The following is a 27,152-nucleotide window of genomic DNA, read 5'->3' on the forward strand; positions in this document are numbered from 1 at the left end:
CATGAGGACTACACTAATAAGATACAGAGCCTGCTAAATGACGATTCCTACCGGAAGCTCAGCGGTGACCCTACAAAGAAGGTGGAGAACAAGACGAGGTCGCTTCTCAAGGATGCAGATTTACCAGAGGGTGACGCTAAGAAATTGTTACCCCAAGGTCTGGTACCGCCTAGACTATATGGACTCCCGAAGGTTCACAAAGAGGGGGTACCATTACGCCCCATTCTCAGCAACATCAGGGCACCTACATATTTGTTGGCCAAATACCTGACGGGAATATTAAGTCCTTATGTGGGTAAATGCCCTCATCACATCCGTAATTCTGTGGATTTTGTTAAACTCCTTGATAGCTTCAGGTTGGATGAGTCAGATATCATGGTGAGTTTTGACGTTGTTTCCTTGTTTATGAGGGTACTCCTGTGGTAATCACTAGGATTGATTAGGCAGAAGTTCGACAAGAAGATCACTGAACTTTTTAGGCATGTCTTGACTTCCACGTATTTTCTTTTTAATGGAGAATACTACGAACAAACGGAGGGAGTCGCCATGGGTAACCCACTCTCACCAGTGGTAGTGAATTTGTACATGGAGAACTTCGAGGAGGAAGCCCTGTCATCATCCGAATGGAAACCTACTAGCTTTTTCCATTATGTGGATGACACATTTGTCATATGGCCACATGGTATGGATAAACTCCTTGACTTCCTTACACATCTAAACTCCATACACCCCAACATCAAATTCACCATGGAGACTGAAACGGAGGGTAAATTACCTTTCCTTGACGTCTTGGTCAAGAGAAGGGCTGATGGCACCCTAGGTCATGGGGTGTATCGGAAGACAATGCACACTGATCTGTATTTGCACGCAGACAGCTACCACCACCCTTCACAGAGGAATGGGGTACTTAAAACTCTAGTACATAGGGTGCCACTATCTCTGATGCAGAGAGTCTACCCCAGGAATTGGAACATGTGAGAACTGTATTTCAAAAAAATGGGTACTCAGAGTGGCAGATTCAACGTGCTCTCTGCCCAACCACTGCAGCACAACCTGTGGAAATGGATGAAATCACGAGGGAGGAGGTAGGCACTGCGTTTATTCCATATACAGGCGCACTCTTGGGGAAAATCGCCTGCATTTTGAGGAAACACCAGGGTGGAACTGTGTTTTGTCCTCTGAATAAACTCGTGCACTGGTGGGGAGTGCCAAAGATGACCTCGGTTTGAGGAAGGCCGGCATGTACCAGATTCCGTGTCAATGTGGCAAGTCATATATTGGTCAGACGATGCGTACCGTCGAGGATCGATGCCGTGAACACCAGAGGCACACTCGACTGATGTATCCAAGCAAGTCGGCGGTCGCTGAACATTGTTTGTCGGAAAATCACGCTATGGAGTATGAACGCATGAGGATTCTGGTACAGACGTCAAGATACTGGGACAGCATTGTCAGAGAAGCCATCGATATTTGCACCAATGACGACCTCATAAACCTTAACTGTGGCTATAATCTTAGCAAGGCTTGGGAACCAGCGATTGGGTTAATCAAGAGTAAATCGAGCAAACGTATAGTTGTGATGACCACGGCGGGCAGAGCCATCACACTGATGTCATCTCAGACACCATTGCAATCTGTTCCATTGCGCGACCTAGGTGCGGGGCGCAGACGGCAGAGGGAGTGCGCCGCGGGCGGAGGGTATTTAAATTGGCCGCCGCCACGACCGAACCCAGTTCCCCCTGAGCAGCCATAGCGTATGGATCTCCGTACCGGTATGTTCACAGGAGCTCAGTCTGTCAGTTCACCAGATTATGGTGACATGTATGATCACCGAAATATTGTGCCCGTTGGACACTGTAGACTGGCAGTACACCCATGGATATTTTGATTATTGAGCATATCTGGGATGTCTTGCAATGTGCTGCTCAGAAGAGATCTCCAAACCCTCATACACCTACAGATTTATGGTTAGCCCTGCAGGATTCATGGTGTCAATTCCCTCCAGCACTACTTCAGACATTAGTCGTGTCCATGCCACGTCATGTTGTAGTACTTCTGCGTGCTCGCGGGGGAGCCCTACATGATATTAGGCAGGTGTACAGTTTCTTTGGCTTTTCATTGTAGATGTAGTTGTAGATGTAGAGTCAGGCACTATATTATGAAAGAGGTTAAAATAACAGAAGAGTCACACAAAACGCTTAAGAATGCACAGAAAAGTAAGGTTAGCTTATTTAATCAGAATATTAGAGGATAGAGTAATAAGGTAGAAGAGCTGCCTGTCTGTTTGGAAAATTTTAGAGAAGTCTCAAAAGATAGACATCCTGTGCCTATCTGAGCACCACATAACCACTTGGTTAGAAAAGTTAAATTATAAAGGATGACACTCTAGATTCTTAGTCATATAGAACTAATACTGGAAAAAGAGAAGTTTCACATCCCTTAAGATGTAATACAAGTTCAAAAACATTGTGACAAGTAGATTTTGTAGTGATCAGCACATAGAAGTGTTTACTTGTGAATTGATACTAAAAAATTAGCCACTTTCAATTGTAACTGTATATAGATCTCCCCTGTGACATTTTGAACCATTTAAGAGGAATCTGGATTCCTTAATGTGCTCTCTGTCAGACAGCCGCAAGCAGTTAATAATCTGTGGTGATTTCAACAAAGGTTTTCTAAAGGATTCTGATAGAAAAATTATCTGGAAATGTTATCTGGCTCCTACAATTTGACCTCAGTAACTAACTTTACATCATGAGTCAATAGAGACAGTGGGACCCTAATTGATAATGTTTTCTTTGATGAAGCTCAAAGCAAGAAAATAACTGCCTACCCAGAAACAAATGCTCTCTCTGATCATCGTGCACAGTTCATTAGGATAAATAAGATATTGCCTTACAATGTAGATACTCTTCAGTGGAAATGTTAATTAATGACTCCAGAATAAATGTTTTTGAGAGCGTTTTACAAGAGTTGGCCTGGGATGAAATTTATAATGAACCAAATTCTGCTATAAAATATAATCCATTCCATGATAAATTCATATCATTATTTGAAAACATCTTTCCACATAGAGGGATTAAAGTATCTTGTGAAAGGAAAAGGGAAATGTAGCTGTTGCAGGAACAAATAGAGATCCCGCAGAAGTTTCACATTACAAAAACCACTCAAAATTACTAAGAAAGATTGATTAAAAAATCAAGTAATATGCACATAATGTCAGAAATCAGTATTTTCGATGACTGACTTAAGGCCATATGGAATGCAGTGGAACAAAAAAAGAGAACAACTGGTCAAAGAACAGGGTAACATCACTGTTGAACTAAATGGAAGGGCTGTAAATGATGAAACACAGGTAGCAAATGTGTTAATTATTTCTTAAATATAGCAGAAAATATAGCTACAGAAAGTTCAAGAGAAATCGTATGTTGAAAATGCAGCTCTCATAAAATTCAACCATATGAATATATGGACGATAAATAGTTTAGATAAGAAGAGAATAGAAGCTTTCAAAATGTGGTGCTACTGAAGAATGCTGAAGGTTAGATGGGTAGATCACATAACTAATGAGGAGGTACTAGATAGAATTGGGGAGAATTTTAGAATCTAATTAAGCAGAATAATGTTTTGTTATAAAGTTGTGTTGACACGAATGATAAAATTTTGTACATGATGTAAGTATATAATATTTTATACTGTTTTGTACTTTGACAAGTCCAATATCATGAATGTGACAACAAGGGCACTAAATAAATACATAAATATCCTCTACACATTGACATTGGAGGTATGTATTTAAGTTTTGTGGATGTGAGCTGTGTTCTGTTGCTAGGCTTGTCCTTAGTTTGCTGTAACACAGCTTCATCAAAGTGAATGGTTCGCAGACTGCGAGGTATGCCAGTTTCTCATCAGCCTGGTCATAGGGATCCTGTTTCATGAAGACAGCCATCAAGTCCTTGAAATATGAAATGATTTGATAACCTCCTCCCTGGAAATTGTTCAGTGTGCAGGAGTGTTGCTGCTCAACAGTTGCATCATGCCTTCCCATAAATGAGACACACGTCAGCTAACTCAGAACCATCAAGAACCTGTAAAAATCAGTAGAGAATTTCATATATGCACAACAGAATATAACAATAATCATGTAATTGTCTATTGATGGATATTACTAGCAGTAATGGAAACTTATCCCCACTCATAATAAGATATAATATTTTGTAAAGCTGATTCCAGTGTCATTCTTTTTCGTATGTAGCAGTCAAAACAACAATAAATATTAGCCTAAGGTAAGTCCAGTGTCAAACCTTTCAGGGACCCTTAGTGAGAAAATACTGTACCTGCGACATTTTTGTCACATAAAAAATATCTTTCTTTTTATATTAGGAGTAATTCCCATAACTGTCAATGTAAACAGGTTGCCGGTAGTTGTAAAATTGAAGTATAACTTAACTCATTCCACTCTACTGATCATTTTCCTTCACAGTGGCATTCATGCATGAATAAATGAGTAAATTGGAACTTTTCAACTAGTAAGTGCATGACAATGTTTAGCATAGAACAGACTACTTTTCTTAAAGGCATGACACACTTCACCAGTTCCTGATGAGCCTGGTGATCATACATGTCATTTGTTCAAGATAGGTGGGTATTTTAACACAGTAATTGGTCTCTCAATGTTGCCTAACAGACAGTATTAGAAAACTATGAGTTTCAATTAGAGTACTATAGAAATACGCCTAATTTTGTTTTTATACACTCTCATTGTAGTCCGTTTTAACATTAATTCAGGAGCATAACGACCAGATAATTCTTCTTCCCCCATACGAGGCCGAAGTAAATACTGTTTCAGAATTAATGAAACTATTTTTGTATCTGGCTGAGCTTGATTTAGTTTTAGTTTATTTGCATGTTCCACAGATCATATTCGCTGCAGCTTGTCATGATGTAGAACATTATCACTAGGTTCACAACTAAAGCCTAGCTTACACTAGGTTGCAGGCAACTGCCCTACTTGTCACTACGCATGCGCGCCCTGCATTTGTGCAACTCATTGTTGAAACTAAACGCTTTTGGCGTGTTCCAACTCTGGCAACACTAGTTGCATGAGTTTTGATGTTATGTGTGTTTGTAGGGTGTAAACAAGCTTAAATATGAAATGGGGAATGGCGAATAATGTTCACTTTTTGGGTATCTATGCTTTGCATAGATGTTTGTGGGATTTCAATGATGCTGATTACAAAAATAAGCAATATATTGCTGCCGCTGAGGCGATCATAACGTAGATGGTTTGACATTATCTGAGCTGCAAGGCAAAATTTATTGAGTTAGGAGCACATATACAACTGAATTAAGAAAAATACAAGCGAGTGTAATTCTAGCTGTGGCAATGCTCTCATCTACAAGACTAAAATCCCATCATTCGAGTTGGCCAACTCTTTGCTAAGGAATTTTGTCGACGGGAGGGAAGGCTATTCAAATTCAAGAAGCTCCATTCTTTTTCAATATTGATCTATTTAAAATGTTGCTGCAGTGCTCCCCATTCACATTTGTTAGAATTTTGAAATATTGCCACTGTACAGATCTATCTTCAAGAGAGTAGTTTGCAAACCATTCCCTTCTTAATGCCGCCTGCTTCGACTAATTATTGTTGCTAATGTTAATAATTATTACTGTTAATGTTAATAATTATTGGTGTTAATGAAAAAGAGTCATCACCAACTAAAACCGTATCTTATAGCATGCTGAGTGTTCACGATTGTAATGCATGCAATGTGATATGTAATTTCATTTCTGGCGACAGTGCTGCATGTATTACAATACCTGTATTCCTTATCGAATAACTAACTCTATTTAGAGGAAACATGAACAGTTCTGGTGACATTCTAAGATAATTAAAAGAACTTCTTGGGTCTTCTGTTATAAATTATTTCAGCAAGGATGCTGAGCAACCAAGCTGATGTCTTTTCTTCATCCAGTCATGAATAGAAACATGTTTGCTATTTTTTTTTCTTATGCAGCAATTTTCCACAAAAAGCTTTTACTCCATCACAACTTGTGCGATGTGCAGCCGCCAAAAGTTTCATTTCAGACACGTCACAGGGACCACAAAACGTTGAAACTGAAGCGTATTCTGGTGTCGCCATGTCTACACTTGCGTGCAACTCATTCCATGCAACGAGTTGCACAACTCAATGTTGTTGTGTAAACTAGACTTAAGGTACATTTTATCTGCAGACACGTCACTACATGAGGGCAGTTTACATAACTGGAGTTTTCTTTTAATTTTAATCTATAACAAAACTTATTTAGTGTAACCTAACCACATACATATTGTCTGCTCAGAAATCAATCTATGGAGGACAAGGATTTGTCAAGTAAAAATATTTCCTATTTGCTTGAAAGCTTTCAGTATTAGTTATCCTTTTAATTTAAAAGTGAAGTGGTTATATACTTTTAAGCCTGTTTCTTTGTTCGTTTCCTTGTAACACTAAGACTAAGTTATGGACCTTTCTTTGAACTGGTGAAAATGAATTTCTCCTGGGAAGTGCTCACAGCTCTTCTTTTGTGGATATGAAACCCATTGATTTTTCCCCATAGATATTGGCAGTTTTAAGTTTAGATTTCATTGCTTCTAACTTTATCTCTCAAATTCATTCCCATAGCATGCCATAAAAATTGCAGATGTAATGAATAGAGCAAAACTCATATAGAAGTCATATTTTTCTGTAAATATAATCATCAGTTTGTGAATACACACATATGAAAATACTTGTCTCTTTCTGTGAATTTCTACTTACATCTGGATTTTTTACAACTAGACTCTGTCTGCATCTAATTTATGTCTATACTCTGCAAACCTCTGTGAAGTGCACGGCAGAGGATACATTCCATTCTACCAGTTATTAGGATTTCTTCCCATTCAATTCACTTATGGAGTGTGGGAAGAATGATTGTTTCAACGCCTTTGTGCATGATGTAATTATTCTGATCTTGTCTTCACGTGAGCAGTACATACGGGGTTGTAGTATATTCATAGAATCATTGTTTAAAGCTGCTTCTTCAAACTTCGTTAGTAGAATTTCTTGGGATTGCTCATGTTATCTTTAAGAGTCTGCCAATTCAGTTTCTTCAGCATCTCTGTGACCTTATCCTATGGATTAGACAAACCTGTGACCATTTGCATTGCCCTTATCTGTATATGTTCAATATCCCCTGTTAGTCCTGTTTCGTACAGGTCCCGCACACTTGAGCAATTTTTCTAGGACCAATCGCATGCGTGATTTGTAAGAAATCTCCTTTGTAGATTTATTGCACTGCCTCAGTATACAACGAATAAACCTAAGTCCACCACCTGCTATACCACAACTAAGTCTATGTTATCATTCAGTGTCATATCCCTACAAAGTGTTACACACAGATATTTGTATGAGTTAACTGATTGCAATTGTGACTCATTGATACTATAGTCATAGGATATTACGTTCTCTCTCTCTCTCTCTCTCTCTCTTTTATGTGCACAGTTTTACATTTCTGAACATTTAAAGCAAGTTGCCAATATTTGCACCACTTTGAAATCTTATCAAGATCTCCACCTAAGATAACATGCTGTGTCCTCCCTACCAAAAGGTCCTCAATCCAGTCAAAAATTTCACTTTGACACCCAATATGATCAAGGATATGTTTGGTACTGAGACAAATGCTTTTCAGAAATCGAGAAATACTGTGTCTACCTGTCTTGATCCAAAACATTCAATATGTCGTGTGAGAAAAGTGAGAGTTGAGTTTCACATGATTGATATTTTCGGAATACATGCTGGTGGGCATGGAGGAGGTCACTCTGTTGGAGATACCTCATTATGTTTGCGCTCAGAATATCTTCTAAGATCCTACAATGAATCAAAGTCAAGATACTGGATGATAGTTTTGTGGATAACTTCTACTACTCTTATTGTAGATGGGTGTTACCTGTGCTTTCTTCCAACTACTGGGCACAGTTTTTTGTTCGAGGGATTCCTTCAGACCCTGGGGTTAGTTCAGTTTGAATGATTTCAGCTGTTTCTCAACACCACCACTAATACTGATTTTACACACTTTTAAATTGGGGCAATTCTTCTGGGTTTTCCTTAGTAAAGGAACATTTGAAAACAGAGTTAAACATTTCAGATTTTGCTTTGCTATCCTCAATTTCAGTTCCTGAACACAAACTATGGTGCCACTAACAGCCGTTACATATTGCCAGAATTTCTTTGTGTTTGGTGAATGATCATTTGACAGTATTCTGCTATGGTAGTCATTGAAGGCTTCACCCTATGATGGATGGAGATAGATATTTCTTCTCTTCAGTCAAACTGGATTTTTCCACAAAATGAATATGTATCAGAATACTGCCTGCTTGATGTAATACAATGAATGTCCATCCTCAGTCTTGGCCCATGGAGTGTGTTTATTTAGACACTTTAATTATAAAAAAATCGTTAAAATATATAACTGACTCTGCAAACAGCAGCCTATTTACCAGTTCTAGAGAATGCACCACTTTTTGCTGATTTTTAGAATTGGTAGCTGCACTTTTTGAGGCAATAAAAGTTCAGCTTATCCACTAGCTAAAAAAATATACATTATTTTCCTCTAAGAATATTTTGAAATACTTATTTATAAAATGCATTAATTCTTCTTCTTTCCTCTGCAGTGCTTCAAGCTCCTTCTTGATGCCGGTGCAGACACTGCAGCTGTTGATGTGATTGGCAGAATAGCACTCCACAGAGCACTTGGATCTACAAATAATTTTACATGCTTGCAGAAAAGGTGTCTCAGTTTTGGAGATGGTATCGACAAGAAAGGGCAACCTGCTATAATACATGCACTCTCATTTTTTCGGTACAGTTCTGATATGCCTTGCATACTAGAACTACTTCTGAAGGGAGGTGCAAATCCTGACATGCGTGGCAAAGATGGCAAGACAGCTTTGGATATAACATTAGAGGAAGAACTTCGACGGGTGAGGGACTCATTTTAATATGTGGAGTATCTTTTGGATTAGCATAATTCACTTCCTTATCTTCTCGTCATCTGTCTCTGAAAAAGGGAAGAAATGACACCAAACTCTGGCAAATTTTGAGTAAATCTAACTTTTTCAGCTCATTAATAACAGTAGGGTGGAAGAGGAACAAGTATAGCTAAAGAATATCATGTTTACAAAAACAAGTGTGTAGCAAAAAAGTGATCTAAATGAAGCAAAAATTTCATTTTGTGCAAGGAAAGTTACATTGTTAATGCATGACAAAGCAGGTTCTGGAGTATGAAACTGGTGTGATTAAATAAATAGATTATTTATTTTTTTATTTATTTGTCCCGTGTATCAGATCAATACAGAAGCTTGTACAACTGATGTGGGATAAGTCAATACAGAAATACATGTTACATAGGATAAAACAATACAAAATTACATATTACAACACAGTCAACATGAATAGCATACAGTATTATAAACAGCAAGCAGGAACATTGTAATGTTGATAGCGTTATTTTTACATATGAAGCACAGGTTCTAACAGTTATGACTTCATATGTTTTATTATCTTAATTTCTATGTACTGCATGAGAGAGCAAGATGACTTGTATACACCAAGAGAAACATTTTTAAATTAATTTTTTCTTAATTCTACACATAACGTATAACGTGGCTGGCATTGGCTTAAGTGATGACTGTTTTGATGAACTTTTGTTTACTGCCACAGATCAAATTCCAAAAATCCCTGGTTGTTCTATCTGTATTTGTATTTGTATTTTATTTGTCTGATAACATACATTTACAGATCATCCGACCATGCTGTACAGGAGACACATCAATTTTAGACTCATGATATACATAATTACATAATTCCCTAACACTACTTCTTATCAGTATAGGTTGATATTGGACATAGTAATATTATTTAATTGGTTTTATTATGATGAATAGTACATTACCTTTATATATGTATACAATATTATACACAATGCTATAATATTAAACAGTCACACTATTCAAATGATGGCCATAGTAATATTATTAAATTGTTTTTCACTTGATGCAATAGTACATATCTTTATATATGTATACAATATCATACACAATGCTATAATATTAAACAGTTACACTAATCAAATGACAGTTTCAACATTCATAAATTCCTCAACTGAGTAGTAGCATTTTTCCACCAGGAGATCATATAGTTTTCTCTTCAGTGAACCTATCTCTATGCTCAGTGTATCTCTACCCTGGAGTTTATTGTAAATTTTCATTCCCATGCACTGGGGTGTCTGTTGGTAAAGTTTTAAGTGATGTGGTGGAAGCATGAAATTTTCTTTGTGTGTATTGTTGTACAAATATTTGAAATGGTTTTCTTCCATTAGCTCATTTCCATTTTAATTTCAAATATGTACAATTCAGGGATAGATAATGTTTTTAGGTTTTTGAATAATTGGTGCCAGGATGTTCTAGGAATGACATCACACATTTTCCTAACAATTCTTTTTTGATCTAGCAGAATTCGTCACATGTAGCTTGAATTTCCCCCCAAAATTAAACCATATCCAATTATGGATTCAAAGTAACTGTGGTACACTACTTTTCTGCAGCTTAAGTCTGTTATACCAGATAGTATATCCATTGCAAAGGCAAGGCTGTTTAATTTTGTAGTTAAATAATTTATATGTGCTTGCCAGGTTAGATTTTTGTCCACGTTTAGTCCCAAGAATTTAATAGACTGAGCTTCATCCATAATTTGGTTTTTATGTACAGTACCGATGTCGCTGATTTTTGATTGTTTGATTCTAAATTGAATAAACAGGGTCTTTGAAAAGTTAAATTTAAAGCCATTTTGTTGAAAAGTTAAATTTAAGGCCATTTTGTTGAAACCATGTATCTAGGTTGTTTAGTGTGTATAACACCATCCGGAATTTCTCCCACATTTTGTTTTTCAAGGAGTATTGAAGTACCATCGACGAACATGACTGCTTGGGCATAGTCATACCAATATAAAAAGCTTTGCAATGATTCCAGCAGAGCTGGTAAATGACATGGCTGCTTTCACAAGTGGCCTGGCCCCTGATGGGGTAGGATAAATCTGTGACAGGTCTGCAATAGGAGGTGCTGGATGGGTGGACTGGCACCTGGATCTTCCACAGGAATGTAATCCTTGTGGCAAGGGGTTGGGATTGGGAGCAGCGTAGGGGTGGATAGGATGTTGTGGAGGTCGGGTGGGTGACAGTACATCACTTTAGGAGTGGTGGTAAGTATCTCTGGCAGGATGTCCCTCATTTTAGGGCATGATGGCAGGTAATCGAAGCCCTGGCGAAGGATGTGGTTCAGCTGTTCCATTCCAAAGTGGAACTGGTTGATGAAGAGACACTCCTTTGTGGCTGGTTCTTGGGGGTGTTGGGAGGGTTGGGGGTGTGAGGGGAAATGGTACAGGAGATCTATTTGTGGACTAGGTCTGGGGGATAGTGGCTGCCTGTGAAGGCCTTGGTGAGACCCAAGAATACTGAGCAAGGGAGTTCTTGTCACTGCAGATATGCTGTCCCTAGGTGCCCAGGCTGTATTGTGGATATTTTTTGGTGTGAAAGTGTTGACAGCTGTTGAAATGCAGTTACTGTTGGTGGTTGGTGGGTTTAATGTGGACAGGGGTGCAGATGGAGCTGTTGGAGAGGAGGAGGTCAACATCTAGGAAGGTGGGATGTGGGGTTGAGGAAGACCATGTGAAGTGGATGAGAGAGAAGGTTTTGAGATTGTGAAGGAATGAAGATAGCCTGTGTTAGACTTGAGTATAAATCATGAAGATGTCATCAATGAATCTGAACCTGACTAGAGATTTGGCATTTTATAGTACCAGCTTTGTGCGGCCAGCTTTCCAAACATGCCAAATCCCTATCAGGTTCGACTGCTGCTAGATTTGTTACTGCTAGGTTTGAACAGCATGAAAGTGTTATGGAGATTCTGTGGGAACTCAGCTGGGAATTTCTGGGGGGAAGCCAATGTTCTTCTCGAAAAACACTATTGAGAAAATTTAGAGAACTGGCATTTGGAGCTGATTCCCAAATGATTCTGTTGCCATCAACACACATTCCACATAAGACTATGAAGATAAGATACAAAAAAATATAGCTCATATGGAGACATGTAGAGAGTCATATTTCCCTTGCTCTATTTTCGAGTGAACAGGAAAGGAAATGGTTAGTATGGTACAGGGTACCCTCTGCCATGCACCATATAGTGGCTTGTGGAGTATGTATGTAGGTGTAGATATGGATTCTTACAACACATTCTCTGCTCCCATAAGTATCCCGATCTCCACCTACAGTAACATACTGACTCCACAACCTTCAACCAATAGTCCCCCCCCAATGACCTGTCATCTCCTCCCCATTCTCATCTCCCACTCCGTTTAGTTGCCGCCCCTGTCAACTCATCGGCCTGTCTTTCCCCACTCCTCTCCTTTATTGCTGCTTTTTTCCCCACCCCCTGCCTCACAACCTCCTGCTGCAGTGCCTGTTGACATTCTAATCCCTGGGCAGACTCCACCAGACAGCATTTGTCTCTCTCTCCCCATGCATACACTACTGTCCCTTCCCCTTCCCCACGCACTCCAGATTGCTGCTTGGATCCCGTGTGACAGCTGCATATCAGCTTGAGATGCTGGAGCTGGCAGTCATGTGTACATGAGGTGTGGTTACTTCTGTGTATGAATGGTGAGTGTTTCTATTTTGCTGATGAAGGCTGTGGCCGAAGGCTTTATGTAAGTGTCAGTTAATTATGCCTCTCTGTAACTTAATGTGTCTCATTAAGGAAATGATTTATTTACAGTCTCTAATTTTATTTCAGGAAACATGGCTGCTGTTAGAGGCTGGAGCTAGTTTTTCACATTATAGCAAAGATGTACTTAATCAAATTTTACATACGGCTGCAAGTTGTTATGAGGTAAGGCAGTAACCACAAAGTTTTCGGTACTGTTTATAATTTTATGTCTTAATTATTTTCAGTTACTTGTAAAAAAGAACAATATATACCTTGAGCTTTTATGTTTTCAAAATAGTACCTGACATGATATTTCTCTGCAGCCCTCTTGCAGGTGACAAGAAGTCTCTTCAGTTTAGATGATATGTCATCTGGGGTTTAGAGAGTATTTTCAACAGCTTTCCAAATGATTCACAAGTACACACAGAATGTACTGCTTCATAATAATCATTGCATTAATTTTTCTCCATTTGTTATACAGTTGAAATACAAAAGTGAGGGTCAATCTGTAGCCATATAATAAAAATAGGCAGTGAGCAGGAAACATGTGTATAGAAGAGAAAGATAGCAGCTGAGATGTCAGGCAAAGTCCTTCTCAAAAACGCTTTGTGGCGGGATATGGAAGAGGGTTGGTGGGCAAGGAGGGGGTGTTTTATAGCCTTTGGCTAAATAATGTCATCAGAAATCTCAGCTGCAAATTATCTATTTTTATATTTATGTTGTTGAGTAGTGATCTATTCTCAAGTTGACATTTACAGAAGTAGTTCCTGCTGTATTGAGGACTGTGAACTGTAGCAGATATTTGTGGTTGGCAGTCCTGATAATTCTTATGTTTCAAATACAGATGATAAGCTCATGTGGAATCTGTCTGAGATGGCTCTGTTGTATGTATCTGCCTTACGTATATGCAGCACCATGAAGACAGCGTGCAATGAACACCACATTGACAGAACTGTACTACATGTTTACATATGCGAATGATTACATCTCATGTAAGGTAATTAGTTAGTTTCATTCTCCACAGATCATTTGAACAATTCTTTTCTCAAAATAATATTAAGTCAGCTTGAAGGAATTTATTCATGATTGGTATTAGCATTAATTAATGTGTAGCTTTGTTAGGTCAACAGCCACAAATTCAAAATGTCTGTCTGCACTAATTGTGATCAGATCTGATGTAACTTCAAGATGTGTGCCACCTCTGATATAAATATGTGATACTCCACCCTTTAAGGTAGTTCTATAGTAAGCATTTGCACATTCACGTGGTGGTAGCACAATGGGCTATTTTTCAGTATCTCTACACCATTGCTCTAGCTTACCACCATGCTGGTGAACATTTTTGATGTACTGCATGTTTTTTTGAATACTAGATAATGCTGAGAAAATTTCTATGGGGTATGCCCACACCTGCGTGGTACATTCCATCTTCTGCATACAGGATGAGGAAAGCCCAAAAACTGTTTAAGTTACTCTTAAGGGAGGGGAGTGTGTTGTCATCATTTTTCCTAGTCCACCTGTCTATGACAACAGTTATTTGACCATATGTAGTGCCCACCCACCCACTGTACTCTCAGTAATTAAGTCCATCAACCTCCCTTTCCCAGTCCTGTTAAGGTGCAGACCATGCGTATTGTAGTCCTATCACCCGACAGTCCCCACTGGCACCAGTGTAATGCATTCCTGATCAGCAGTCATCAGCACAATCTCCAGCTGCTCACTGACTTGCCATAAAACACTGCCAAAATGAGGCCAGTCATGCTGATGTAACAGCTAAACCATTCTCACATTGCTGCTACCAGTTAGGGAAGCATCTTATTCAATTCACCACTGTTGTGGTACATCTTGTACCCATCCAAGCTGTGCCCTGCTCCACCCACTGTCACAACCTGATCATCTTTTTTGAAATTGTTACACAAGGGTGTTAAACCCTCAATCACCTGGTCTAGCCCAACACTCTAAAATGTTGGTATCTGATACTCTTCCCCTAACTTTTACTATAACTCATGGGCAACACCTCTTCCATCACTATTACCTGGCAGCAGTGCTCTTGTCCTTTGAAGGAGAGACCAACACCAGCCACATTGAGGCATTGAAATAATTCGATAGTGAAAGTTGAAAATTTGTGCCAAACTGGGACTCAAACCCAGATCTCCCACTTAACATGAGCAGTTGCCTTGGCCATCTGAACATGCTTCCCATCCAACCCAGATTTTCAACTTGTCAACACTAGTAGCATCCACTGTCCTATCACATACTTGCTCGCTCGCACCTAGACCTGTATTCCTGCAAGAGGCACAGATTCTGTTGGGCATCTGCACTGAAATTATGAAGGCAATCATGCCTACAGATATACTTTACAGGGTGGTTCTTATTAACATCTAAAACCCCCCAGAGCAATGTAGGTGATGCTGAGATGAGTAATTTAATACAAGACAGAGGGGGCCAAAAAGTTTGGAAATACCCCAAAGGTGGATGACAAATGTTGAACTTGTGACATCACCATGTAACATACCTACCCATACATAAAGCATCTAGGCTTGTTGATCCTACCCTCACTATTATGGAAAGATACTACACATTGCTCTGCTAGGGTACTCTGTTTTCATTATTGCATTACCTGATGCAATATGGTAGTGCTCTTGGTAGTGGTAATTTAAGACTACGATGAATCAGTTTACATTTATGAATACAGAGTTGCATAGAAGAGTGATGTGTAGCAATGCCCCCTACCAGCAAGAGTATGATCGAGAAGCCCAACTGCTGCACATGTGGCGAGCTATGTCATCTAGTGACGTCACACGTTCAACATTTGTCATCTGCTTTTGGGGTATTTCCCACCATTTGCAGCCCCATGTGTCTTACATTAAATAGCTTGTCTCAGCATCATCCATGTAACTTCAGGGGTTTTTAAATGTATATATGTGTGGTGACTGTTCTGTCAGACATGTTTGACAGAATAGACACCACACAAATATGGAGTAGTCCCTTCTGCCTAAGATTTGCTACTTCCCTATACTTCCTACTCATGTGCAGAGCCTACTGCACATTTCATACTTGTACACCATCTTGAAGCACCTCTCCCTTCATGTCTGGCAGCTGGAACCTGTTGCTGGTAGACACAGCAAAACTGTCAGACCATACCCTCCTCCCGCTGGCCTTCCTACCAGCTTCCAGTTCCCAACAACACCCCTCATCACTGCCTTCCTGAATCCTCACTCGCTCTCTTCGAGCTTGATCCAAATGTGCCTGAAGAGTACAGATCTTCCTTTTGTGCTCCTCTGTTGACCTATTTCTGCTGCATATTTTGCAGTTCCAGGAGAGTGCATTGGTGACTTCTCCAGAGTTCTCCCTGGTATGTCCCTCCCCCAGCCCCCTTCTGCTGCAGTGAAACAATTTACTGTAGTTCCCATAATTCATCCCACTTCTTACTTTTTTATGACAGCTCCCACAGTTTTCACTCAAGGTCATAGAAAGGATCTATAGCAAAGGAAAGATATGGTAAATATTTGAAACTAAAGGCTATTATAAGATATATCCATTTATTTCAGTATAAAAAGAATGTAACCTCCAATAATGTGCTGCGTTCACTACTAGTGCAAGATTAGTGATATCACATCAATGTAAACAAAATGCGGGGCAAAAAGTATTCAGAATGTGAAAAAAAAAATGTATATAATTAAAAGTTACAATAAAAACTGATTTTGACAATCCCTGTAAGTGGGTAAGGCTTACAGAGAAACTGAGGGAACTCATTCCATATCTTTAGGCCACAGGGTTACCAGTTCCACAAACTTGAAGATCAGTTTAAACAGGTAGATGCAGTAATTCTTGACTGGAAGCAAAGCACTCATTAACAAAAGTTCAGTTGAATGGGGTGTCAAAGAAAATGTGTGACTGAACTGAGGATCTCTCGGTAGAATGCACACAGTTTTTTATCTAGCATGGAGAGTCATCAACACATGTGTAAGTAGCTTCATATGTATCCCATGGTAGTTGGTTGGGACCATTACTGTTCATGTTGTATATTAATAACTAGCAGCCAATATTAAAAGTGACCTCAGGATTTTTGCAAATGTTGTATTTATCTATAACAATGTACTAATGTAAAAAAAAAGGTGCACAAATTAGATGTTGATAAGATTTCAAAGTGCTGCCAAAATGAACAATTTGGTTTAAATGTTCATAAACATAAAATTTTACACTTTGCACAAGGCATCCAAGTACACCCAGAACTTCATGAGACCCCACACTGTTGAGAACAGCTGCCTTTCAGAAATTCCATAGCGTCTCTTGTGCTTTAATAGCATCCAACTGGCAAATGAAAGAGTGTGGTGCCCCATTGTCCCTGCTACATTCACTCTCTGGAACAACATTCCACCCACACCAAAATCCAAGCTTAGTTGCCAGGCAGGAAGGCAGCATCATGTCAGTATGGTATAGAATTTTGCTATGCCACAAACTATCTTTTATTGTATTGAAATCATCCTCACAGTCTCCCATTCTAGACAGACACATTCTTCTTTAGCAGCATACTGTCTTGAAGAATTTAAACAATGATTGTCAATAAACTTGCAGTAGAATGAACACAATCCCTAGACATGATATAAGTTGTTTTCAGTTTTGGGTGGTAGCACACTCTTCTATCACAGCAAGATTGTCAGAGTTAGGTGTTGCATCCTCTGTCAACAGTTCATATCCTAAAAAGTTGAGTTTGGATTTAATGAACACACAACTTTTTAGTTTTAATTTCATTTCTTCCACCTGAGTGTGGAGAAGACTTCCTCAAGTGGGCAACAATGCACTTGCCACTTAGTGGTTGCTACTAAGATTCATTAGTGGTTGCCCTAGTATGTGGTTTAGTGGCCATATGAACACTGCTATGGATAAAAACAGACCAAATGGCACCATTTTATATTAACACAGTTTACCTTCATAGGGAAACACCATGCACTTGCAGCAGTTTTCAGTAAGAGGGACTTGCCACAAGCCAGTAGTCAGGCAGTGCTGGACATTAATCACATGCCTGAAGTTCTGAATCAGCTCATCTCTGTTACCAGGATGATATTTTTTCAGCACTGAGATGTTTATTTAACTGTCTTGCAGCCAATACAGTCCTGGCTGTATTGTCTTTGTTTTTAACTACAAATATTAGATTACACTATTTGTTTCTGCTGAGTCCAATGATGCCCCACTCAAGCTTTTAGAGTAAACTCACCCTTACTGTGTCCCTGTTCACCATGGGTATAGGATATGACCGTTCTTTATAGGCTCATGATTGCATACGGTACACAAAATCAACAATCTTCCTGGCTTGGTCTGAGACCACATCCTGCTAATCACACAATAACAGGAAAGAGCTGGCAGTTGACTGTGTACAATATTGCAAGACAGATGTGTGCATGTGAGTGAGTGTGTGTGTTTGTGTACATGTGCTCCCTACAAGCATGAAAAAGGAAGTGCATTCTGAAAGCTAGAAAAGCTTTGTACCTATTGTTAGTCTACCTATCAATGATGCAGCACTTCTGCCTTTTGGTGAGTCATCCCCTTTATTCCTAAATAACTCATAATTTTCAACCATAACTTTCTGCACATTATTGTACCACCAAGTGGCTCCTTCAATCCAGACCTCATTCCACCATTCTTTATTACTGTTTTCTTTATTTAGCTTCCCTGAACCATTTTACTCCCTCCACAAAATACTGTTACAAAGCAATTCCCATTACCTACACCTAATCACTCAAACTGAAATCCTGGCACTTCAACACTTGGAAGAACATTCAAAAAACCACCTCTACATGTTATCCAGCATGCTGACATCCTACTTTCACCTCGGGGCACCATTGTCCAACCCCAATCCTACCCACAGTGTTTCTCCTTGTCAACCCCTCATAGCACCCTGATTCTGCTTAGCTGACGTTTTCAACTAACCACATTCTCCAAAGCCCCCTATCAACACTTCATGAAATCCAGAGCCAAAACGATCCCAGATCACTATTGTTAAACTCTCCACAAAAATCCTCACCCCACAGAAGTTTCAGTCCTATCCAAAGGCCTGACATTAAGCCCTGCATCTAGGATTGAAAGACCTTGTGAAGGACCTACTCTTCTTCTCCCACTTCATACAGTGAAACACTTCTTTTCCACCAATCCTCCAACCAAAGCCAATCCAATCCCAGCATCAAACCCCACTTGTCCCAATTCATACCACCATCCAACCGTGACCCTCCCACACTCCCAGCTAGCTGTCTCCTGGTCACCTTCCAGGAATTCTTAACTTCCAACCTGACCTCACTACCCTTTCCCAGGCGACTCTCTAAGAACGACAACCTTTCAACAGAAGGAAGGACTGCCCTACACAAACTAGAAATGGATCCTGACCTGATCATCTTCCTGGCAGACTATGGTTACACAACCGTCATGATGAACCAGAGTGACTACCTGGCAGTGGGCCTCCAGCAGTTGGCTGACACCTCCACCTAAAAGCTCTGCCAAAGTGATTCCATCCCAGAAGTCCAACATAACCTCCAGTCCCAGCCGAAACCCTTAGGTCCTTCCCAGAACCTCTATCCCGAATCCATCTCCCTACTCACCCCAACAACAGTCTACACACACACCTTTTACATGCTCCCCAAAATCCACAAACCCAACAATCCTGGATGCTCCATTGCTGCTGCTTACAGTGCCCCCATCAAAAGAATCTCGGCCCTTGTTCATCAACATTTCCAACCAATTGTCCAAAACCTAGCTTCCTGTATTAAAGAAAAACCACTTCCTGCACTAGCTCTCCACCATCCCTACACCCTTAGCCCCCAGATCCCTACTCATTACTGTTGATGCAAAATCCCTGTGCACCAACATCCTTCGTGCCCATGGCCTTGCCGTGATTGAACACTACCTCTCCCAGTGCCCTGTGAATTCCAAATTCACCACTTTATTCCCTGTACACCTAACCAATTACATCCTGACCCATAATTACTTTGTCTTTGAAGGGAAGGTATACAAACAAATTTGTTGCATGACCATGAGCACCTGAGTGGCACCCTCCTATGCCAGCCTCTTCATGGGCCATATAGAGGAAAGATTCCTAACTTCCCAAGACCCCAAATCCCTGGTATGGTTCAGGTTTATTTATGACATCTTTATAATCTGGACCCAAGGCCAGGACACCTTACCCTCATTGCTACACAACCTCAACACCTTCTGTCCCACCCAATTCCCCTGATCCTCCTCCACCTACTGTGCCACCTTTCCAGATGTCAATCTCCTCCTCCCAGATGGCTCCATCTACACCTCAGTCCACATAAACCCCACAAATCACCAACAGTACCTGCACTTTGACAGCTTCAACCCCTTCCACACCAAAAAATCCCTCCCATACTCCCTGGCCACCCATGGCAGATGCATCTGCAGTGATGAGAACCTACATGCCCAGTATGCCGAAGGCCTCACAAGGCCTTCACAGACAGGCAGTACCCTCCAGACCTAATTCACAAACTGATCTCCCATGCCATATCTGCATACACACCTGATGCTCACAGGTATCCCAAGAACCGACCACAAAGAAGTGTCCTCCTTGTCACCCAATACCAACCAGGACTGGAATGAGTGAACCACGCGCTTCATCAGGGCTTTGATAACCTATCATCATGCCCTGAAATGAGGAACGTCCTACCCAAGATACTTCCAACCTCTTCCAGAGTTGTGTTCTGCCACCAACCCAACCTCCACAACATGCTAGTCCATCCCTGTGCCACATCCACTCTCAATCCCCTGCCAAAGGGATCATACCTGTGGAAGACCCCAATGCAAGACCTGCCCAATCCCCAACTACTCCAGTTCCATCTCAGGCTTATCCTACCGCATCAGAGGCCAGGCCACCTGTGAAAGCAGCCTTTTGATATACCAGTTCTGCAGCAGCCACTGCACAGTGTTTTACATTGTTATGACAATCAGCCAACTGTCATCTTAGATGAATGGCCACTGCCAAACTGTTGCCAAAAACAAACTGGACCACCAAGTGGCACAACATGCAGCAGAGCACAACATGTGAGATTTCAGTGGTTGCTTCACAACCTGTGTCATCTGGATTTTCCCCACTACCACCACTTTTTCTGAGCTGAGTAGATGGGAGCTATCCTTACATCAAATCCTTTACTCTCTTAACCTTACTAGCCTAAACCCAAGGTAACTTGCTGCCCCCCCCCCCCCCCCTCACCCGTAGGTGTGCCAGTACCTCTACCCAATTTGTATCTCCACATCAGCTAATTGTGTGCTGTTATCTCAATCCCTAGACTGTGAAATCATGTGTCCAGCAGTTTACCACCTGCCTCCTCCACCTGTACCCATAGGTAGCCCAGAGGTGACTCCCCACTCTCCCACAAGCTGCTAGACGCTTTCCCCCAACCCCCTCCCTGCTTCCCGCCTCTCTCCATCCCTCACCCTACCCCATCCCACCCCACCCCACCCCACCCCACCCCCCCACATCATCCCAGTACTCTCACCATGAGCCAAGAAAGAGCTGGCAGTCAACTGAGCACAATGTAGGGAGACAGATGAGTGCATGTGAGTTGAGTGGGTGTGTATGGTTGTGTGCATGTGTTTCCTACAAGCTTGAGAAAGGGCATGCATTCTGAAAGCTAGAAAAGCTCTGTATGATTTGTTTGTGTACCTAACAATGATGCAGTGCTTCTGCCTTTCGGTGAGTCATCTCCTTTACTCCTAAATAATTAATAACTGAAATAACTCATCCCTGTTCTCCTTCATCACTCCCTTGGTATCATTCACCCTATTTCTAATGTTGTCAGTTACATTGGGCCACTAATACTGTTGTCTGTGTGTATGCTAGTTACCATTTTTTCACCAGCAAGTGAACATTTAAACTTCACTCACATGCTATTTGCCCCAGCATTTTACTCTATAAACCTGTGCTGGTAATTGATGTCACCTTCATGTTTGGCCAGAAAATTAGTTCCTAGCAATATACAAGGGGCATTCAATAAGTAATGCAACACATTTCTTCTGAAAGCAGGTTGGTTTATTTAGGATGTGAGTAAAAATATTTTTCTCCACTCTCTTACCTACAAAACCGTATTTTTCAACATTAACTCTGTTCACTGTGGCAGCCTTATGCCACTTAGCTGGGAGAGCCTGTATGCCTGCATGGTACCACTCTACTGGTCAATGTCGGGGCCAAAGTCTTGTCTCCCCATCATCCATGTATTGCTTCCCAATAAGTACATCCTTCATTGGGCTAAATAGGTGGATATTGGGAGGCGCAAGATCCGGACTGTAGGGTGGATGAGGAAGAGCAGTTCATTGAAGTTTTGTGAGCTCTTCTTGAGTGTTGTACACTTGTGTGAGGCCTTGAGTTGTCATGGAGGAGGAGAATTTCGTTTGCATTTTTGTGGTGATGAACACACTGAAGTCATTTCTTCAGTTTCCTGAGGGTGCCACAGTATGCTTCAGAGTTTACCATTACACTACAGGGAAGAACATAAAACAGAATAACTTGTTCAGAGTCCCAGAAGACCATCACCCTGACTTTACCATCTCAGGGTGCAGCTTTGAAATTTTTCTCTGGAGGAAAGGTTGTGTGGTGCCTATCTACGGATTGCTGTTTTGGTATCAGTTTGAAGTGATGAACCTATGTTTCATTACCTGTAATGATGTTCAACAAAAAATTGGCATGATCAGCCCTGTAACACACAAGCAACCCCACACAGGTGGCCCTTCATTTCTCATTATGGTCTTCTGTTAGCCTTTGATGAGTCCAGTGGGCACACATCTTTGAGTACTCCAACTGGTAGACAAGTGTGTCAGCACTACCAACTGGGATGTCCAGTTGTTCAGCAAGGAGTTTGATTGTGATCCATCAATAACCTCAAATGAGAGTGTCTACACATTCCAAGGATGCAGGAGTCACAGCTGTGTGCAGCTGACCTGCATGCAGGAGATCGGACAGGTTTGCACAACCTGGTTGTGATTATGACAGATGCCGCACCCAATGACTCACTGTGCTTTTTTTTCACTGCCAGATCTCTGTAGACATTCTGCAAGCACCTATGAATATCTGCGATGCTCTGGTTTTCCAAAAAAAGGAACACAATGACAGTTCTCTGCTTTGAGTATACCTCTGTTACAGATGCCATTTTGAAGACTACAAATAGCACTGAAAAGATGAATCAAATCAGTATTGGTGTCAGTCGTGTTGAGAAGCAGCTGAAATCATTAAGATTGAACAAAGCTCTATGGCCTGATGGAATACTAGTCAGATTCCTTACTGAATTTGTGGCTGAGTTAGCCCCTGTTCTAACTATAATGTATCATAGATCCCTCAAACAAAAACCTTTGCCCAGTTCTTGGAAAAAAGCACAGGTCACACCCGTCTAGAAGAGGAGTAGTAGATGTGATCCACAAAACTACTGTTCAATATCATCAATTTGCTTTAGAATCTTAGAACATATTCTGAGCTCAAACATAATGAGGTATCTCAAACAGAATGACGTTCACCATGCCAACCACCATGTAGCCACACTTAAATCATAGAGTGTGTGTGGTTTGAGGTTTTCGGGCGCTAAACAGCGTGGTCATCAGTGCCCAAACGCATAGAAACAGGAACACATGCGGTGAAGGCATGAAGACGGACAGCGAACAAGGAGAACGGCTAAAAGACACAGACCTGACGCAGTTCCAAATCCTCACATACAGAGGCAAAACAAGAGGAAAAGAAACACACTAGAAAAGGAAAGGAAACACAAGGAAAAGTGAACAGAAATTGAAGGGAAACAAGTAGGTAATCGTGACTGGCGGACCTCTTACCTAAAACCTGGGTGAGCCAGTCACCCGGCAGCACATTAAAATCCTCTCCCTAAAATCCGAGGCAACAAATGGACAGGACACAAAACTGTAATACCTTAACCACAGTCGTTGCGTCGTCTTGCAAAATAGAGGGCAAATCTGGTGGAAAGGAAACCACCGCCCTCTGGTCAGAGAATAAAGGACAGTCAAGTAAAATGTGGCGGACAGTAATCTGGATGCCACAAGCACTGCAGATTGGGGGGTCCTCCCGCCAGAGTAAAAAACCATGTGTTAAGGGACTGTGCCCGATGCGGAGGCGAGTGAGGAGAACCTCATCCCACCTGCACGACTGGTAGGACGTATGCCATGGCCGCATGGTGGCCTTGACCAAACGCAGCTTATTTTCACCGACTGCCAGCCACTCCTCTTCCCATTGGCGCATAACACGAAAACGCAAAAGGGAGGCAACAGCATAGAGGGGGACGGCACATTCAACAACTTGAGGGAGGGAACATGCATCTTTGGCAGCCACATCTGCCAGTTCGTTTCCCCTAATACCCACGTGCCCCGGCACCCAGCAGAAGGAAACCTCCTTCCCCTGCCGTTGCAGGTGGAGTAGGGCATCATGGATTTTTCTGGACGACGGTATCCATTGGGTACAAGTGTTGCATGGTCTGAAGGGCACTCAGGGAGTCAGAACAGATGAGAAACTTAAGACTGGAAACACATCTCATCTGCTCCAATGCCCGCAAGATTGCAAACAATTCAGCATCAAAGATGGTAACGCCGCAGGAAGCCGTAACTTGACAACTCGATCAGGGAAACAACAGCACAACCAACAGATACCCCCTGTTTAGAGCCATCCATAAATACTGGTACATGGTCGGGATGCTGGTTTAAAATATTGTAAAATAAGGAGGTAAAAACAAATGCAGGAGTGCAGCTCCTCTGGTACTCTGACAAGTCTAAAAGGACGCTGGGCCTCTGGAGCAACCAGGGAGGCAGGCGGGTAAAACCCTGGAGTTGGGGTGCCACACGCTCCACACCAAGGGACTCAAGCAAATGCTTGGCACGAATCCCAGATGGTCTCGTTGCCCTTGGACGACTGGAAAAGAGACGTTCCATAGGCGGACGGGCAACAGTAGAGTACGCAGGGGAGGTAGGACAGGCAAGGAATTGACACACCCGTTGCACCATGAGGAGTTTCCGCCGGATGGCGAGCGGTGGTTCCCATGCCTCAGCACACAGGCTGGGGATGGGACTGGTACAGAAGGCACCAGTGGCCAGCCTGATACCCTCATGGTGTACTGCGTCAAGAATCTTCAGATACGAAGGCCTCGCTGACCCATACATGGTGCATCCATAGTCAAGACACGACCGGACGAAAGCCCTATAAAACTGCAGCAGACGCGCCCGGTCTGCTCCCCAGGACCGATGGCTCAGACACTTCAAAATATTCAGTGCCTTCAGGGCCCGCACCTTGAGGTCTTTAAGGTGCGGCAACCACGACAACTTGAAATCAAAAGTGAGGCCCAGGAACCTCACAGTGTCTCTAAAAGGAAGAATGGTGTCCCTCAGACGCAATTCAGGGGAGGTAAAAGCATGTCGAGAACGATTAAAATGAACACACACACATTTGTCTGCAGAAAAGGTAAAACCCGTCTTCGCAGTCCATGCCTCTAATCGCTTTATCGTAAGCTGCAGCTGCCGACTAGCAGTGACAAGACTGGAGGAAGAACAGAAAACAGCAAAATCGTCCACAAACAAGGAGCACTGGGCAGGGCTCCGGATAGTGGACGTGATACTGTTAATGGCGATGGCAAAGAGGGTGACACTTAAAACACTTCCCTGAGGAACACCATTCTCCTGCACATACAAATCAGATAGCACATTACCAACCTGATATCGAAAGAGGCGGTGGGAAAGAAAGGACCGAATGAAGATGGGGAGATGGCCACGAAAGCCCCACTGATGGAGTTGATTGAGGATAAGGCGGCGCCAAGTAGTGTCATACGCCTTATTAATGTCAAAGAATACACCTAGACAATGCTGGTTACGTAGGAAGGCCTGCTGGATGGCCGCCTCAAGCAGGGTCAAGTTGTCTATAGTTGAATGACATCTCTGAAAGCCACACTGAGAGTGGCTAAGGAGCTGCCTGGTCTTGAGCAGCCAAACCAGGCAACAGTTGACCATGCGTTCCAATGTCTTCCCGACACAGCTCGTCAAAGCAATACTCCGATAACTTCTGGGATGCATTCAGTCCTTCCCCGGTTTGAGGAGGGGAATCAAAATCGCCTCCCTCTGCGAGTCAGGGAACATGCTGGATGACGATATCATATTAAAACAATTCAGGAGAACTTCCTTGCATGGCAGCAACAAGTGCTGCAGCATGCTGTACAGGATTTGATCATCACCTGGCGCAGTATCATGAGCCACAGACAGTGCCGAATCCAGTTCCCACATTGTGAAGGGGCAGTTGTAGGGTTCAGAATTTGGAGACTGGAAGTCCAAGTGATCCCTCTCGATGGTAGTGCGGTAGCGGCAGAAATCTGGATCACAGTTAATAGTGGCAGTAGATTCCGCAAAATACATGGCCAGTGTCTAGGCAATGTCTCTCGGCACTGTGAGTGGACAACCCTGATGCAGCAATGCCGTGATAGGTAGTTGGCTGCGTTTCCCGGAAATCCTCCTGATGGCTTCCCATACTTTCGTAGAACTAGTGGAGTGGGAGATGGAGTTCAAGAACGATTGCCATGACCGTCGTTTGCTCTCTTTAATCACTCACCGCGCCTTGGCCCTTGCCACCCGAAAGGCGCAAGATTGTTAGCTGAGGGACGGCACTTGAAGCGGCACAGAGCTGTATGGCAGGCTCGGATGGCTGAGCGACACTCAGTGGTCTACCAAGGGACAGGAAGCCTCTTGGGATGACTTGAGGACCGTGGGATCGACAATTCAGCAGCATGGGAGATCACAGCTGTAACATGGTCGACCCATTCATGGACGCTGGCATGGTGTTCCACAACAGCTAAATGGCTGAAAAGTGTCCAGTCAGCTCTGCAGAGGTACCACCTGGGCGGCACTGGCAATGCCACAGCCTCATCCAGGAGGCGAATCCAAAGGGGGAAGTGGTCACTAGAATGGAGGTCAGCGGCAACCTCCCACAGAGCAGAATCCCGAGTGCTGGAGAGCAAAAGGAAAGGTCAATAGCTGATGACGACCCAGAAGCAGTACAGAAATGAGTGGGAGCACCAGAGTTGAGGATGCACAGTTCTTCGGACGCCACGAGGCTTTCCAGAATGCGACCCCTGGGGCAAGTAGTCCTAGAGCCCCATAAGACCTTATAAGCATTGAAGTCCCCCATAAGGAGAAATGGGTGGGGGAGTTGGCTAATAAGGTCTGTGAGAGCCTCAGAGTCTATTGCATCCTGAGGCGGTAAGTAAACGGTCAACTGCAATTGCATGCAAGTCCTTAACGAGAGGGAGCTCAGATGAGTGGTGCATGTCACGGACAAAAACTGCTACACCACCCTTTGCCCTTTCCCCCATCAGATCATCTTTTCGATACATGGTATAGCCCC

At 42.1% G+C, this 27,152-nt stretch overlaps 1 protein-coding gene across 2 annotated transcripts in view; it reads left to right on the top strand.

The window, feature by feature from the left end:
• Positions 1–27,152, top strand: part of LOC124779165 (serine/threonine-protein phosphatase 6 regulatory ankyrin repeat subunit A-like) — a 303,064-nt gene that overhangs the window by 114,807 nt on the left and 161,105 nt on the right. For both annotated transcript variants that reach the window (XM_047253694.1, XM_047253693.1), the window contains exons 5-6: positions 8,690–8,998; positions 12,863–12,958. In XM_047253694.1, coding sequence (XP_047109650.1) covers positions 8,690–8,998; positions 12,863–12,958 — 405 coding nt within the window. The remainder of the gene's footprint in view (positions 1–8,689; positions 8,999–12,862; positions 12,959–27,152) is intronic.

This window comes from Schistocerca piceifrons, chromosome 1 (assembly GCF_021461385.2).
Source record: "Schistocerca piceifrons isolate TAMUIC-IGC-003096 chromosome 1, iqSchPice1.1, whole genome shotgun sequence".
Lineage (NCBI taxonomy): Eukaryota > Metazoa > Arthropoda > Insecta > Orthoptera > Acrididae > Schistocerca > Schistocerca piceifrons.